We start from the raw sequence: 16,268 nt of genomic DNA on the forward strand, positions 1-16,268 counted from the left end.
CTGAACCAAATTAAGAGCGACATTAAATCATGGCAAAGGGAAAAGGTAAAATAATTTCAGCATTCACAACGATTATAGTGTTTCGTAAATATTTGCTATCGTTATTCTGCAAACATGCGTTTGCCACAAGTTGTATTGACAGTGTCGATTTGTTTTTCCGACGTTTCCTTCTCGTCGCTTCGGTGCTGATCGTAATTTGCGATAAAGTTTTCACAGATTAGCAAGAATCTTTTACGCCAGTTTGAGAAAATAAAAATTTTCTTTCAGGTGGCGGTGGAAAGGGAGGTGATGTGAGTTGTCATTTTCACAGCATATCGATCGATTTATTATATAATCGCGCTCAAAATCTTCATTCAAATTCGAGTGATGCACCGAATTCTTTCTATTAAATCTACATTTTTCACACAAATTTATACCTAAACAGAAAAAAGTTGAGGCCTCAGGTGGTGCAACCGGCGGAAGTGGGGGAGGAATTCCGGGAGGAAAATCTGCGGAAGTAAAGTTCGAAGTTAGCGGTGTTAAAAAGGGAGGAAAAAAAGGTTAAGCTTGTTGAAATACTTTCGATCCCGTATCTCAATTGAGTTCGAATAAAAACAATCGTATTCGTTACTGAGCGGAATGTCAATATTGTAACAGGTAAAAATGTGTTTGCAGTGGTGCGTTTCGAAGACGGATGGATATGTAGAGAATTCGCGGTCCGGAGAAGATAAACACAATGAATATGCGTATCTCTTGTTTGCTTTAGATTTCGAGAATGATGCAAATGTATATTACACATACGAAAAATCGGACATACGTAATTTGACTCGTTCGTCACGCAGCACTGCGAGTTATAATTTAAGGATATGACATCTCGTTGCATAAGCAAATATTTTCAAAACATGTACAAAATTCACAAATTTTAGATCGTATAAATGCTATACCGAATCACGAACTTCTTTCTTTTGCTCTCCGAAATACATAATATAGATTTCACTTGGTTTTCGTATGAAATTGGATAAAAGAAAACTTGGAATTGATCATTTATCGATGTCAATCGTTACCGAAATTTTATAATATTTTCATGAAATTTTTGCTGCAGGTGGAAAAAAATGATCAGTTGTCCCGTGTACAAAATTGCAGACAGATTAGAGACAGACGCGCGAAAAAATGAGGAAAGCATGAGAAGTTAATTCAAGGAACGTTTCAACAAATTTTGGAGAAAATGCAATTTAATCGTTTGATGTTGTCGTACATGCATTCGGTAGAATATTATGATAATTGGAGTTATGATTATAACGGTTTGTAATAAAGATTAGATTTACCTGTTCATTTTTCTGTTGTCTGTTATAACTTATAATTTGCGTGGAACAATACCTATAACAAAGGACCGTACAAGTATTAACAATATATTTCATCTCGTTTTATTACCGGATCCGTAGTGAATTTAATACAATATGTACCGAGTTGAATAAATATATACATACAGGCTCTGTGAACATGTTTAATATCGTTTGCGTAAGAATAACTATTATTACAGTATGCGTATTGGTATCACGTGTCATATTTTATCGTGTATTACGTATACATCACGTCCACGGAACATCGGACGGGTAATTATAATTCAGGTATGATATATGCATTACATTATTATCACATTATCAAATTTCAGTTACAAGTGTTTCACGCATTATTTGACAACATTGATTAATCACCGTTATACATATCACTCGAATATTTGAATTTCATCCATCAATTATTAATTATCAGTACATTGTTGTACGTACCATCATGAAAATAATCACGTCAATTCGTATATGCAATAAAATATACCGTTGAAAGTTAATTCATCTTGAATGTATCATACACTGCTGTATTTATAAGAAAATCGTTTACCACGAGTTGTAATATTTTTGCCAATTGGAAAATTACGGATCACGTTTAAACGGAACCTGAATTTTCTCTACTCTTGTCGAATCAGATTTTTTAATACCGATTTACCAATCAAATTTCCAAAATCCAGCATATATATATACATACAATATACCTACATTAAACACATAATTCCGAAAGAATAACAACGATGCGAGATAAAATTCGGTTAAAACGATCTAGTTCCATGAAATAAAAATAAAAATAAAAATAAAAATAAAAATCACCGATAACCCGGCAAAATTCGAAGCGGCCGATTTATCGAAGACCGGATCCCAGTCGGCTGGTCGAAGAACCTTTGGTGGTGTTGACATCGGTCAGAGCAGAACTGTCTCGCATATCAAATGCCGATATGACAGCGTTGACAGCGACGGTTAACAACATCAGGAGCAAGCAAATGTTGTTCCAAATGTTTGCCTTCCTCTGGTCTTGCTGCTTGTTTATGTTCAAACTGGATCCCAGAAGGATGCATATCACGCCTTGTATCACCTACGTACGTGGGTTTTTATATCGGGCGTTGCGGTGGCGTGGATTTCCGGTATACCATCGCGTATTTCCGGCCAGGTTGGTCGGGCGGTGGTAGAAAAAAATGTGGGACAAGGACGAGGCGAATTGGATTTGAAAAGAGGACGGGGGGCAAAAGAGAAAAACGATAATATCAAAAAAATTAAATTCGAACGAGGATGGATAATTGAATTATGAAAAAATGATACGATAATATTTTATCACGGAAAAAACAACATTCGCACAAACAAACAAACATAATATTTATGTCAACCAAACCGCAATTAATCTTACCGATATTTCAATCCGTTGTAAATATGGAAACGTCAATGTTGTGTGACCGCTTTGTTTTTACGCTTGAAATACGAATATCAGCATAATTCCAAGCATTTATATAGGTATATATATATTCCCCGTCTATAACCACCTTGGTGTACAATTTTACAATCATCGAGTATATATTAGGTATGCGTTACCGTATTAATTAACTCATGTACAGTGACCATGACGGTATTGACTGCTTCTACGAGTCGATGTTATATCTGTCGCTGTATTGCGGAACCAGCAGGTGTCTTTGTACAGGTGTGTGTGTTGTGTGTGGAAAAAGAATTTCGTTACTGGTATACTTATATACGATAGACGTTTTCGCATTCTTAAATATACTAAATACCCTATGCTTCCTTATTAACGGCTTAGTCTATACTTTGGCTTTTCACTGTGCATGCACATGATTAAATAAGCGATCTTCACCAATTATTATCAGTAGTTGAAATTTTCTATCCAAATCCAGAACGTCGCTTGGCGGCAGAAAGTTAACGAATAACCTGCTAGTTAGGCTGGCTCATATTACATTATTTTTAGAATAGCTTTTTGATAGGTACGTGTTTTAGCTTAGCGTAATTGAATCAAGGTATAAAATTTTTCACGATGCTTTCTGTAGAATTAATACTCGCATAATTGACTTAAATCGATCAGCTGATAGTCGAGTACGACGCCATATTGCCTTTGCACTCGTTTGTTTTGCCAGAAATTACGTAGATATTAATTTATTTTGAGAATTAGTGAATTGGTCCGATCAGACGATGTTAAAAATACTTAATTTTGCAAAATTCCACTGATCGAAATTGTTTTTCTCATCTAATATCTATCTCGCAGACTCGTAAACATATCTGCAATTGGATCAACCGGCTTATATCAACAACCGTTTGCTCGCGTTAGGCGTGTAGGAATTTTGAACTTTGAACGGTTCAATTAATGCCATGAATAATTATTGTCCCCTTCCTAAACTAACAAGGAAGGTATCCCAGATCAATCTCTGCGATTTCATTTCTTTTGTAATATGTTATAGTAGACTAAAGACTGAACGATTGGAAAAGTTTCTTCGTAACGAGAAATGAAAAATGTAATTTTTTCAATTATAAAAAAAAAAAAAAAACACGTGTCGCTTAGTTTTCACTCTGCTGTAACATATTGCAAAAGAAATTAAATCGGAGATATCTACCTGGGATACGTTCCTTGTAAGTCACGACACGAAGCATTAAGTTCAATTCGGTGAATCAGTTGCCTTTTCAGGGTATAATTCATGCCGTTTTCGATTATACGCCGCCGAATATTGATACGCTATATGCGCGTTGCTTTGCTCCATTCCAAAACCGGATATGATGATGTTGATAAGACTGATCAAAAACACCCCCAGTAGTATCAAGTCGTTAAGTATCAAGGCTGCTCTGTGATCCCGACTCTTGTTGATGTTCAGCCCGCCGATAATGACGTAAAGAACGCCGACGAAGGCCTTTCGAAAAATCGAAACCAGACATTTGTACATTCCGTTTTTGGTCATTGAGCGTTTTTCTCTGATCAATATCGTTACCTAATTCGGCAAATTGATCCAATTGCAACGTGGCACGCGCCATATATTTCACATTCCTGTACGCATGTAAACTCTTTCTGTCAAAACGCAACGTCGACATCAATTGCTACCCGACAGCATTTCGGCGGCGACATCGGACATCAGGAGACCGTTCAATCCGGTCGGATCGAACGTCGCGATGAACAAATTGTCCAGGAATACGACGAAGCTGAGGGTGACTCTAGCCTTGCCGATCAAGTCGACCGATCGAGCGAATGCGTTGTCATCCATCCTGCAGTCCCTCAGCAAATTTAAGGAGAGTGAAAGAAGCCCGGAAAGGATCTGCGGTGTTTGTTTTACTGTTTGTTTCTTTGGTTTTTTTTTTTTTTTTTTTTTTTTTTTTTAACGTCACGTACGAGCATTCATCAACTAAGTCGCAACGTCGTCAATTGGACCAAGTTGCGAGCAATAATAATAATAATAATCATAACAATAACAATAATGACAATAATTACCGTGATCGAAACTATAGTGCACGGTGAAAGTGCAGTAGTCGGCATTGCGAAGGAAAAGAGAGAAATATGTCAAATTGTTTATACGTAGTCTTGTTGTTGAAGATGTAAGCGTATAAATGAGGAAACGAAAATAAATTTGTGTGGTATTGTCGAAAGTAACAAAATTAAATTAAAACTTATGCTCGACGTTTTTATACAGTAAGAAGTGTTGTTTAATAATTGCTACGCGATCATAATAATGAATCGGTATATTATTGCGGCATAGAATTTTTTTTCCGTCATCGTGCGTTTAACAACAAATATGTAACAATCTATATATAGCTGATTTCTATAAATATGTAATAATTTGCGTGTAAATTTGCACAACAATTGCTGCAAGCTGTGTCGTGGTACAGGGATAATTTTTTGTCATATAAACATGCGAAACAAACAGACACATTCATACACACACGTAAGCTTGGTACGTAATTGAAAGTATTATTCATCGCCATGGTGGAAATTTTCCAGTCTAAAACTGACGGTAAAAAGATTGCGAGAATTGTTCCGATTTGGTATTTCCGATGTTTAAAAGTAGTACATTTGTAAGACAAGGAAAAGAAAATGTGAATCACGAAACAAGGCCTGAAATGACGTGATTCTTTGTTCGAAAATTTCCACCTCAGAGATCGACGCTTATTTCCCGTGTCTATGAATAACAATGAATTACGTTAAATTTTATTCCAAAAGTTTACCTGGAGACCGATTGACGTACAGATCAACGACAGCATCAGGATATAGAACTCGTGCTGCTTTCCAACCTGCGAATAAAATGATAACACGTTGAGGAATGTTTTTTTTTTTTTTTTATAGGGTTTATACCTACAATCAGGATATTTCGAAAATCGATTGTTTTTCAAATTTCATTTTCGTAATGTACATATATTCAAGTATATACACGGAAAATGTCGTATCGATCCGACAAATATTCTCGAAGTTACGCGAGCATTTGCAAAGACGCCCCGGAGCGTTTGAAAGTGCTTTTGAAACTTTGCTCATCGAAGATCGGATATAGCAGATTTAAGAATCATTATTTTTGGAAATAAAAAATATCAGAATGAAATCAACATTTAACTAAAAACACAACGCAAACCTGCAGGATGTATTTCAGCTGTGACGCATTAGCGGTAAGAAGAGCGATGTCCAGCATCCCTTGAGCGATCGTCTTCTTCGTGGCATATCGATTGACGTCCAACGACTTGATCTGTAATCCAAAATTCACACGATCATAAAGAGCTGTTTTTCTCTCTGTTTGATTTCGTCGCATTGTTCTCACCGCATAGATTAATCAGGGAATTATAGTCACTGCAATGATTGCTGGTCTAATTAATTACTCGATTTATCATCGTTGGAGTCACGTGATATACCGGATTACTTCCGTGAGGCGCCCCATAGGGGCCCCTAATTATAGGCAAATCGGAGTACAAATCTACTCTGAGCAATTCCGCTTTTCTTTTGTTTAGCTAGAGTAAAACTCGGAGCTGCTCGGAGTGGATTTGTACCCCGAATTGCCTATAATTAGGGGTCCCAATGGGGCGCGTAACGGAAATAACCCGGTATAACAAATTGCGACATCGAACGTACATACAATTTCTAACACCGAAAGGAAACATTTTTACTTGTTGTTTCTTGTTTTTTTTTTTTTTTTTATCGTGTAAAACGGATTCATCGAATTCCGATCGATCATCGCACTTACGAATGACTCCGCTATCTGAAGCACCGACATATTTTGGTGATTTTGAAACCGCACTCGTATTATAACGACCGTTATATATTTTCAAATTTCGAATCTAATATGCGGCCTTGCGCAAACTGCAGCGCGCTCGACTCGCGGTTGAAAAGCAGCAGATCTCACAACTTCCAAATCCTTAATGCGGGCGCGATTTGTAAGCGTGTGCAAGTTAAACGCGGCGAGGCAAGGTGAACGGGTACAACGTACTCTGCGGTAGCCATACTCGAATGAGTAAGGGAATTTTTCATACCTATACCCTGAAAGTGTAGCGTCTCGACTACAGTGACGGCATGCTGAAAAACGTCTATGTCGCATTTATGCGCAGATCCCCGATCCCGGATGACGTTGCACGCCGTTTGTGGGAATTAATTTGCCAAATTGCTCGCTCAGCTCAATTCGCCCGTGCGGTAATTCGGAGCCTCGTTGTTATTTAGTCCATTAGCCAATTTTGTCACAATTATATAAACACGTGGTCCGTGAATTTTTTTCACGTACTTTTAAACGTCCGAGAACATTCACACATTTTGACTTGAAACGTGAAACAAAAAGAAAAAAAAAGTTGCAGAATTTTTTCAAGATAGAAAATACTCGTTCCATTTTTATCGCACACTCAGTCATCTTTTCGCAGATTTTGTCTCAGTTCAGTTCAAATTGAATTCCATCTTTCGTAGATCGGTCATTGAAAAAAAATTGCGATCGGTAGGATCGTCGGTGTACTGTTTCAACGCGACTCGCGATAAAAGTGAACTCCGCGATTGAGAACGGCCGATTTTTACTGTTATTGTTACCGCGATTATCGACTGGGACGAACCATTGTACCGACTGATCCGATTGAATTCTATCAATTCCAGCCGATTTACGTCAGATTTCATTGTCTCCCGTAACTTTTTACGTCGTTTTTACTCGGTCCCTTCTTGTTACAACTAGAGCTCTCTGAAACCGGTATTTGGAAAGTGCGATTTTCGCTCGAAAAGAAAACAGAAAAACATTCAAACAAAGCCGTGTTGCCTGTATAGATAGACGATTGGGGACTGAAGTTTCCCCTTTAGAGTTGTGAAACCCGAAGCCGAGATTAGACAATTCTACGATCTATAGAGAGCACCGTTGATTACGATGAATGATGAAAAGGCATCAAGCGGTTCTCTTATCAGGGTAACCCGTTCGGAATTTCTTAAAGTGAAAGTTAGGAGAAAAGATAAATAACGTTAAAAGAAAAAATAGTTTAAAAATATCCACCGATAACGGTGAACACAAATGAAACAATATCTCTATCATGCGTTAGAAATGATCCTGAGTAAATTCTGGGCAAGCATTAAATTTGGATGAAAAACACTGGCGTTTAATCATCTTTGAGGTTCATAGTTGTTAAACATTTCCTCAAATTGTTGATATCCTAGCCAGGGTTATTCAAATTTAATTTCCAAAAACAGCACATGTAAACAAATGATCGAAAATCGTGCTTTTCCACGGCAAAAAGGATTTTTTGCTAATATACCATCAAAATCCGAATGCCAATTTTTACACAAACTTAATATACACCAAAAAATTTTATAGAATATTTTTAAAATTGTTCTTCATTTCAATTATATTGGATCCACCATTTCCAATTTTGAAATTTCGACTTCAGATCCGTAAGCAGTGATCCCGAAAACTATGAATTTTATCAAGATTAACTTTTTGAATTTACGTGTGCCATATTGGATCCGCCATTTTGAATTTTTGAATTTCGAGTGTAGAAATTCATAATCAGCGACTTCAGAAAATTGTATCCACGAAAGGGTTAAACTCATTTCTACCACATTGTTGCAGGGATGTTGTTTCATTGATCGTCTTCGCTATAATATAACCATTGACGCAAATGACATTATTTTCTACACCGTGTTCTCCCTTTTTCAAACATTTCCCGCCAATTTCTTACAGCATTAATCATGCTCCGAAATCCAATGTCCGGTTTGTCCTGTTCGGGCGGAGAAGGCGGTGGAGGATCGTTTTTCCCCTTTTCCGGATCGACGCTGGCGAGAGATTTGGGCTTGATCTTCAGATCCTGGCTCTCGAGATTCTCGCTCTTTCTCGTCGGAGGATCTGGTATGAAATTCGCCTCGGATCCCTGATCGAATCCCTCGTTCGTAAAGCCGGCCGTGCTGCGCTTGTTCAACGTCTTGACCCTGTTGTTCGATTCTTCGATCGTTTTTCTCGCGTTTGAAAACTCCATGATTTCCGGTTCGTTTCGCGGCAGTTCCTCGACCGCTTCCGCCATCGGCATCATCCGCGGAGGCATGGGTTTAGACTTTTCAAGCGGACTCTCGTAAGTTTCTTCGAAATCTTCATTATTTCCCCCGGATTTTCCGAACTGCGACGGTTTCAAGTTACTCTCTATCACCACTTCCGCATACCCCGACATTTTTAAAGATTTATAAATTTTTTTATTTATTTTTAATTGCTATTTATTTATCGTCTATGATTCGATGATCTTTGTTACTTCTTCCACCGCGATGTTACACCGATATTCATTCGTTACTGCACGCTTAACTTATTTATTCGTGCCATATATCATCGATGATGACAATTCTTTTTCCCCCGCAACAATATTCCCGAGATTTGTATTAGCCAATATGGCGCCGCGCTTCGTGAACAGCTGATCGTTTCAGACTGATATAACAAATTGATTCTACAAGTTACAGAATACTTTCTATTGCAAACTGTCAGACTTTAAAGGCACCTTGAATCAATACGAAATAAAATTATACACTGTAAAAAAAAAAAAAAATATCTTTGTTAACATTAATACAAAAGTCTGGGAATTTTCTTTTTCTTTTTGCGTATACCCTTCACAAAATTTCAAATACGATGTTGAGTATAAAAAGCGTGGAATTTTTATGATAAAAGCATCAGTTCGTAATATTGTTACATATACTCAAGTATTTAAATTATTGTATACATGTACGGGATAATAAACCATTCAGAAGAATATTTTCTTTCGGTTCAGAAAGATTCGACAAATGATAGAAAAATCCAATGAAATATAAAGCGGATACCTTTTCAAATCGTGCTTGTAAAATTATTATTCCTCTTATTTAATTTAATATTCATTTGAAAATTCGACATTTGCATATAGCGATTTGTATACAATAACGATGTTCTCGTTTCTATTCTCGCATCGTATTGCTTAAATAAAAATTTTGTGAATAAAAATGACTTGTATAATAATGTTCAATTTGACGTAGATCGTATTTTTCGTTCGGTTCCAATTGAAATTCCGAATCGTATTATGTTTTCAACGCACCGCTACCACCAAATGAGTTAATATACACATATTGTTATCGCCAGGGCAAAAAATGTATTTTTACATTGCTTGTTCGAAAAATTCTTAAATGATTTTTAGATATTCAATGTCGTGTACATTAAATTCTACATCAGTGTATTCAAGTTATTGTTCAATTATCAATTCAGCCATACGAGTTCATGAATTTGCATTTCATGTACCTAGTTTGTAAATTTCATATGACATTGTACGATAAATATCTTGTAAATATGTTGTAAATTTACTTTCGAAGTTTACTTTCGATTACCGTAGAATGCGTAAGACTAAGAATTTATTCATCTCTCAGAGATAATATTCTAGGCACGAACACATAGTGTGGGCCTTATTTGCGATTGGGAAAAATTTTGATGTGTTCACCCGCCAGATTGGCTCCAAGTATTTAAAAAAAATTCCGTACAAAAGATCAGTTGTCTATCTTTTTTATAACATTTAAATAACATGCGTTTTTATGACGCTCCCAGTTTCGATTTTTGATTTTCACGTTCTTGGCAATGAAAAAATCTGGAACTTGTATAATACCTTATGTAAGCTTCTGAAAAGAACCGAAAGTTTCTTGGACTTTTCACTATTACGCTTTAAACAATTACGTTTGATATTAAGAATCATTTTCGGGGCACATCACGATTTTTTCATACTTGAAGTACGTTTTGGATAGCATTTGAATAATTTACGGTTCTCTTAGTGTACATGAAAAATAGAAATAATGTTCGATCGTCTGGGGTACATAAATATATATAATACATGTAAATAAGTCCACAATATATAGACGGATTTTGTATAATACCTAGGAAATGAACAACAAGGATAGAGAAATGAAACATGAATACTTGAAAAAAGAAATTTCTAGATCATCAACGAATAAATTTTAATTTCAGGGGCTTAAATATAGGATATTATAAGTCCCAGATTTTTTCAGCGTCCGGAAGGTGATATTAAAAAATCGAAAGTGGGAGCGTCATAAGAAAACATGTTATTCAAATGGGGGAAAATTAGTCCTCGGGGTCACTCCTTTGCATTGATATAGAGAGCTGATCTTTTTCACAGATTTTTTTTAAATACATAATTGAAGTCAATTTGAGGAGCGAACGCATAAAATTTTTTCCAACCCCCAAATAAGGACCATCATAATATACAGGTACTTTTGTAATTTTTTTTTTTTAACCATTCGATTTTCGAACCTTTTACACCATCTTCAATTTTATTCATTTATAAACCATTTTTCTCAGAAATACTTTCTCCTCTGTGCAAGAACTCTGCTTAAAGACGTGCGGTTGAAAAACAAAGTTACAAAACTAAACAATACGGAAATTTATACAGGGATAAAGTTTATTTGAATTAAAATTACCGCAATGTTAAATTTATATCGTTTTTCCGCGTTTTATTTTCCGTCTTAATTCACAGTTGTTTCACCGCTGTCCGATTCCACATCAAAATTTGCGAAAAAAACATAAAACAAAAAAGAAAAAAAAAAAAAGTCCCACCAGATACCGATTACGAGTTAGTGGTAAACAGACGCGTTTCAAAATCGTGCAGGAATATAATATCGTAACTATAAGGATACCTCGAGTATCGAGTTTGATTTTATCACGATTGATTAATATTTATATATCAACGATCGTGCTGTACGATTAAGAATATCGTTGAAATTAATGTTATATTAATTTACATTAATTATTATTAACTATACAGAATAAAACTCGCTGAATTGCACAGCGTGCAAGTTTCGCGATATCGCGGCGAACCGTCGCCCGCCGGTGTTTTTTGAACGTGCAGGTGAATACTTAATGCGATCGGTGTATACACAACAATTAATTAACGCTAAACAACCGGAGTTATTACGATCAGATGGCGGGCGGAGCGCGGCTGAATGACCGTTGATTTGTTGCTTCTTCAAGCGTCTCGGAACGACTGATTGCTATTTAGCAATACCCGATATCGCCAGTAATTGCGGCACACAATTCAAACCGAACAAAAGTGCAGGTTCTTTTCACCGTTTCTTTTCCATCGTGTACCTTTTACACATACATATACATGTATATATATATATAAATATGTGTGTGCGTGTAGACACTCCAGGCTTTCTATAATACGCGACAAGCGAATAATCGCGATCACGTTTAAGATTTATTAATTTTTTTCAACCGTCCAGACTTTTTTTTTTTTATGCAACGTTATTACACGACTATCGTGTATGACAAAGATGGTGATTAAATACTGACAATTGTTATAATATACGTGCTTTTGTCGATTGATGTAAGAGAAGTTAATCTTCCGATTAAGTACTTTTTGGTTTGTTTTATTTTTGTTAAATCAAGTAACATTTAATTTGGCAAATTTGACAAATTTCAGTTTGGTTGAGTACACCTGGATACATAATTAACGCGTTATTCCCGATTTTCGTGACGCATTCTACGCGCATCGACATTTCGCGATCGCGATCTTAATTCGCACTGTCCGAAATCTGCGAGAGTTGTTATTATTATACCCGCGCGATGCGACGCAGAAGACAAATATGAGGAAAAAAAAATCTGTGATATAGCCTTTGTTCAGTAGCCTCGCTCCAAACTGCATCATGTGCGTTAAAAATTTCTCAATGCTGTTTCTCCATGGTCGTCCTCCACCGTATTTGTTGTCTTTTTACTTTTTTCGTCTCATACCGCGATTCTGACGTCAATTGCTTCGACGGTCCACTTATACTCTACGTTTTTATCTGTTTTAGTCGTTCTATGTAACATCGGGGGTGTAACTCAGTGGTAGAGTGTCTGCTTCGCATGCTGAAAGTCCTGGGTTCAAATCCCAGCTCCTCCAAAGCCCGTAAATTTTTTCCTTTTTTTTTTGTCCTTCTTTTTCCATTTGTACTTGTTCTGTGATTTTGCTGCTTTTCGTTATCTTGAAATATTTACATAGATTTTTACTATCCATCAACAAAACAGCGGAATATTTTTACATGATATATTAATAGATAAGTAAAAGTGAATCTTGTAGACTCATTTCTAGTGATCTTATAGATATTTCATTTTATTGTCCGGTATTTAGTTTGAAATTTTGAAAACAAAAGTCTCGCGGGATTTTTCGATCGCATTTGAAGTCCTCTACATGTATATACATATAATATTTTCGATTGGACAAAAAATTTTTAGAACATGGCCGTGAATCTATTCGCGCGAAATTTTTTAATGCGAATAAAACACGCTGAATAAAATGTTGCGATTACGTACGATTATACATAATACTTAATGATGTATTGCAAAAAGCGCGCTGAAAATTTGAATAATCAGTTGCGCGGGAATATTGAAACAAGCATAAATTTTCGTCAGCAATTTTTACAAAGACATGAATGTTATAAACAGGCGGAGTAACTGATTATGTATCTATGATTAATTAATTCCGTAACGTATTATTTGCAGGATTTCTTCACGCTGGTTTGATTTAATCGTACTTATCGTGTTAACAGAAATAAGGTGTAACAGCTAGGCGCAAAGATTTCACCTGCACCGCGACGCTTTCGTTATGTATTATAAATCGTTTATACCGTCTATTTGTTGGTTTTTTTTTTCTTTTTACTTCTACTACTACAACTAATTTTATCATAGAATTGCAAAATATCACAATCTTACTGCAGCATCGATTTATCTCGCTTTTATATTCATCAACAGACTATATATATATATATATATATATATATATATATATATATCTGGCTATATAAGCTGTCGTTTATTACAGACTGCAAGCATGATGTTATACTTAAATATCCGTTGATTTGCATGGAATTTTCTCTCTTCGTGTAACTCTCTATATATATAACAGTGAAATAGCATAATAGTTTCATTGCGATAGCGATCTTCTCTTCCGTAGTTGTTTATAACAATCGTAGACGACGTTGACAATAAGAGCCGGTGATAGTTATGACTTCTTGAAAAAGGAAGTTTATAGCGATCAACCGTGACTCGGGACAAAATAATTTTGCATGGCATGATAAAAAAGAAGAAGAAAATAAAAAGAAAGTCAAACTTGAGATTCATCCGTCGCATTTGTTTTCCATTTCCCAATTCTCTCACACTGTTACACTATATAGGGATAAGTTATACATTATTCTCCATTGTGCAAAAATCATTGTAAATTTTTTGTCTCGTCGGAATCTCTCTACATTACGTTCCAAATAATAATTATCAACGTAAATGACACTAGGGATTTTTGCGCTAATTTTGCAGCCATGCAATCGTTACTGTTAACATTATTTAAGTTTACGATTTATATATACGTACACATAATACTACATACAAAATTAGTTGATATTCTTAACGTCTTAAGTTTAAACAATACTTAATCGCTTAAAAGTTGCGTGAATTACAAAGTAAAACAATTTTTAACACATTTTTTCCTTTACACTTATAACGGAAATCCCCCTTTAAAAAATGATGACTTACCCCAGTATTACCACCGTCGGGATTAATAGGTGTTACAGTTGTCGTCGCCATTGCGGTCAATTTTACGTATAGTTATTAAATATTGGGAACCTGAGAACTTTTGTCAATACAACTATTTCCTCCCCTTGTATTATTTCAATAATATCACTATCGATGCAGGTTTTTTTAATTTATTTTTTTTTTTTATTCAAAGTTTTTATTTCTATCGAGACACGGACGGTATAAAAATACTCTACGTTTCATTCACGATAGGCACTGATCGACTAATTATCGTGCTATTGTTATTATCGTGCAAAGAAAATGTTTACTATATTTATTCGAAAACGAACAAAGGAGATGATTAGTTGTACGGTATAATAATATTAAGATTACGGTATTGAGGAACAAAGATTTAATACGGTATTCGTCACTTTTTTGCGATAACGCAGCGGTTGAGTCAATAATCAAAAAAATAAATAAATGTGAAAAAAAAAAGGAAACCAAGAGATATTGTATATATCTTAGTTCACAATGTACTTTGTCAATCGGTGAAAATTGCAAATAAGATAAGGCGCGATACCGATGTGATGTATATGTTGAATTACTCGCGGGTCAATAACTGCATCGGTGATACTTTTTAGGTGTTATTTTCGAAATAGATATAGAATAATGTTCACAGAGTTAGAACGATTTTTCACGAAATCCCAAATTATCTCGCAATACTTGGGTACCTTTTCACTGTGAAAGATTGCAAGCCGAGCTGAGGAGATGTGAAATCAACTTTGACTACCGATCGAATGTTTATAGGCAGGCTTGAGAGAGGTAAAAGTTTGATCGGTGGACGGTAGGTTTCTGGTGGAGAAATTGGAATACCCTGGGATGTCGGTTTATTGGCCATTCTCTATTATTGCACAATCCGACCAATCGAATAGTAGTCATTGTTGTGCGCCCCGGAAAGCCATGGCAACACGCTGTGACGCAAATTCACGTTACATGCATGCATAATTCTAAATTCCCGAATGCGCGACAAATTGCAAAAACAAAAGCGTTTAATCATATTTTTTACGAGGAAGTGAATCGATGCAGAGGAAAACCAATTACACCGTGCTAATAAGCCTGAAAGATTGTTAACAGAAACGAAGAAGCGAGAAAAAAATTGATATTTCTAGCCGAATCTTGAGATTCGAAATAACTTATTTCGAACGACGATAGGTGATACTCGTGTGGACATCGATTCAGAGACGGCTAGTTTTTCGGATTACGTTGGTAATACAGTTTTAGCCTACAGTCATAGACTACAGATTGTCTTTTTTTTCCACCAACAGATATTGGTCAACTGACCACGTCTCGAATGCACAATTTTAAATCCTTAAAAATTCTTTAATCTATACTTTCATCAGGTGGAATACCGATTTTTTTCAAACGTGTTTCGCATTTATTCTGCAATATCCAGATCCTTTGCAAGGATGCGGCCTACTCAGTATTTTCATTTTAGAATATTAGGTCAGTGTAATATTAAGGTGATATGTGGAGAGCTATATATCAGTGATGAGAGGACTCTGTGCTTCTGTTTGGGCTTCGCGCACTCTATCCTCTATTACTAAGTCTATGCCGTTACGTGCTGCTGTATCTGCGTTACCAACGTAATAGACTCGGTCGGAAAACTAGCCGTCACGGAATTAATGTCGATGTGTGTACATGCGTACGATGCAATAACTGCATTGTGAATAACGAGCTAAATTCGCGGAGAATTTTCCAACTCATTGTAACTGAATTATGTGTAATACGCGCATTCAGACAGAGAAAACGACCAAGACGGAAAGTGACGACGGTGATTAATGGGGGGGAAAAACGCGAACAGTTAATGATGAATTCCGCCCGTAGATGATGTGTTTAATAAATTCTGAAAAAATTTGAATTTATTCGAATATTATTATACATAACTATACATAGTATTCAAAGATCTTGATAGATAACACGTCCGCCTCCC

At 35.9% G+C, this 16,268-nt stretch overlaps 1 protein-coding gene and 1 non-coding gene across 8 annotated transcripts; one reads left to right on the forward strand and one right to left on the reverse strand.

The window, feature by feature from the left end:
* Positions 1–310: 310 nt before the first annotated feature.
* LOC124301251 (uncharacterized) lies at positions 311–12,217 on the reverse strand. 7 transcript variants are annotated; one of them, XR_006907435.1, is made up of 7 exons: positions 11,215–11,835; positions 8,466–9,295; positions 5,909–6,019; positions 5,511–5,576; positions 2,139–2,400; positions 1,305–1,356; positions 311–488 (listed from the first exon to the last, which is right to left on the reverse strand). XR_006907435.1 is itself a non-coding variant. In XM_046756084.1 (5 exons), the coding sequence occupies exons 2-5, from the start codon at positions 8,946–8,948 to the stop codon at positions 2,170–2,172; spliced, it is 891 nt and encodes a 296-aa protein (XP_046612040.1). In that variant the 5' UTR covers positions 8,949–9,295; positions 11,215–11,834; the 3' UTR covers positions 1,381–2,169. The 7 variants fall into 7 exon arrangements, 6 of the variants coding, with proteins under 6 accessions (XP_046612040.1, XP_046612037.1, XP_046612035.1 ...); XM_046756084.1 differs by lacking the exons at positions 311–488; positions 1,305–1,356 and having other exon boundaries at positions 1,381–2,400; positions 11,215–11,834; XM_046756081.1 differs by lacking the exons at positions 311–488; positions 1,305–1,356; positions 2,139–2,400; positions 11,215–11,835 and adding exons at positions 3,838–4,207; positions 12,089–12,217 and having other exon boundaries at positions 8,466–9,266.
* Positions 12,218–12,605: 388 nt separating this feature from the next.
* On the forward strand, positions 12,606–12,677 carry Trnaa-cgc (transfer RNA alanine (anticodon CGC)). The gene has a single exon. It is a non-coding gene; the product is annotated as a tRNA-Ala (tRNA).
* Positions 12,678–16,268: the final 3,591 nt, after the last annotated feature.

Source organism: Neodiprion virginianus, chromosome 3, assembly GCF_021901495.1.
Source record: "Neodiprion virginianus isolate iyNeoVirg1 chromosome 3, iyNeoVirg1.1, whole genome shotgun sequence".
Taxonomy (NCBI): domain Eukaryota; kingdom Metazoa; phylum Arthropoda; class Insecta; order Hymenoptera; family Diprionidae; genus Neodiprion; species Neodiprion virginianus.

Excerpts from the sequence above, each read along its gene's own strand:
- LOC124301251 (XM_046756081.1), bottom strand. The coding sequence starts at position 8,948 with ATGTCGGGGTATGCGGAAGTGGTGATAGAGAGTAACTTGAAACCGTCG. Across the intron at positions 5,577-5,908 it reads AGCTGAAATACATCCTGCAG|GTTGGAAAGCAGCACGAGTT; the intron begins GTTTGCGTTGTG and ends TTTTATTCGCAG. Across the intron at positions 4,208-5,510 it reads GTACGTCAATCGGTCTCCAG|GCCTTCGTCGGCGTTCTTTA; the intron begins GTAAACTTTTGG and ends ATTTTTCGAAAG.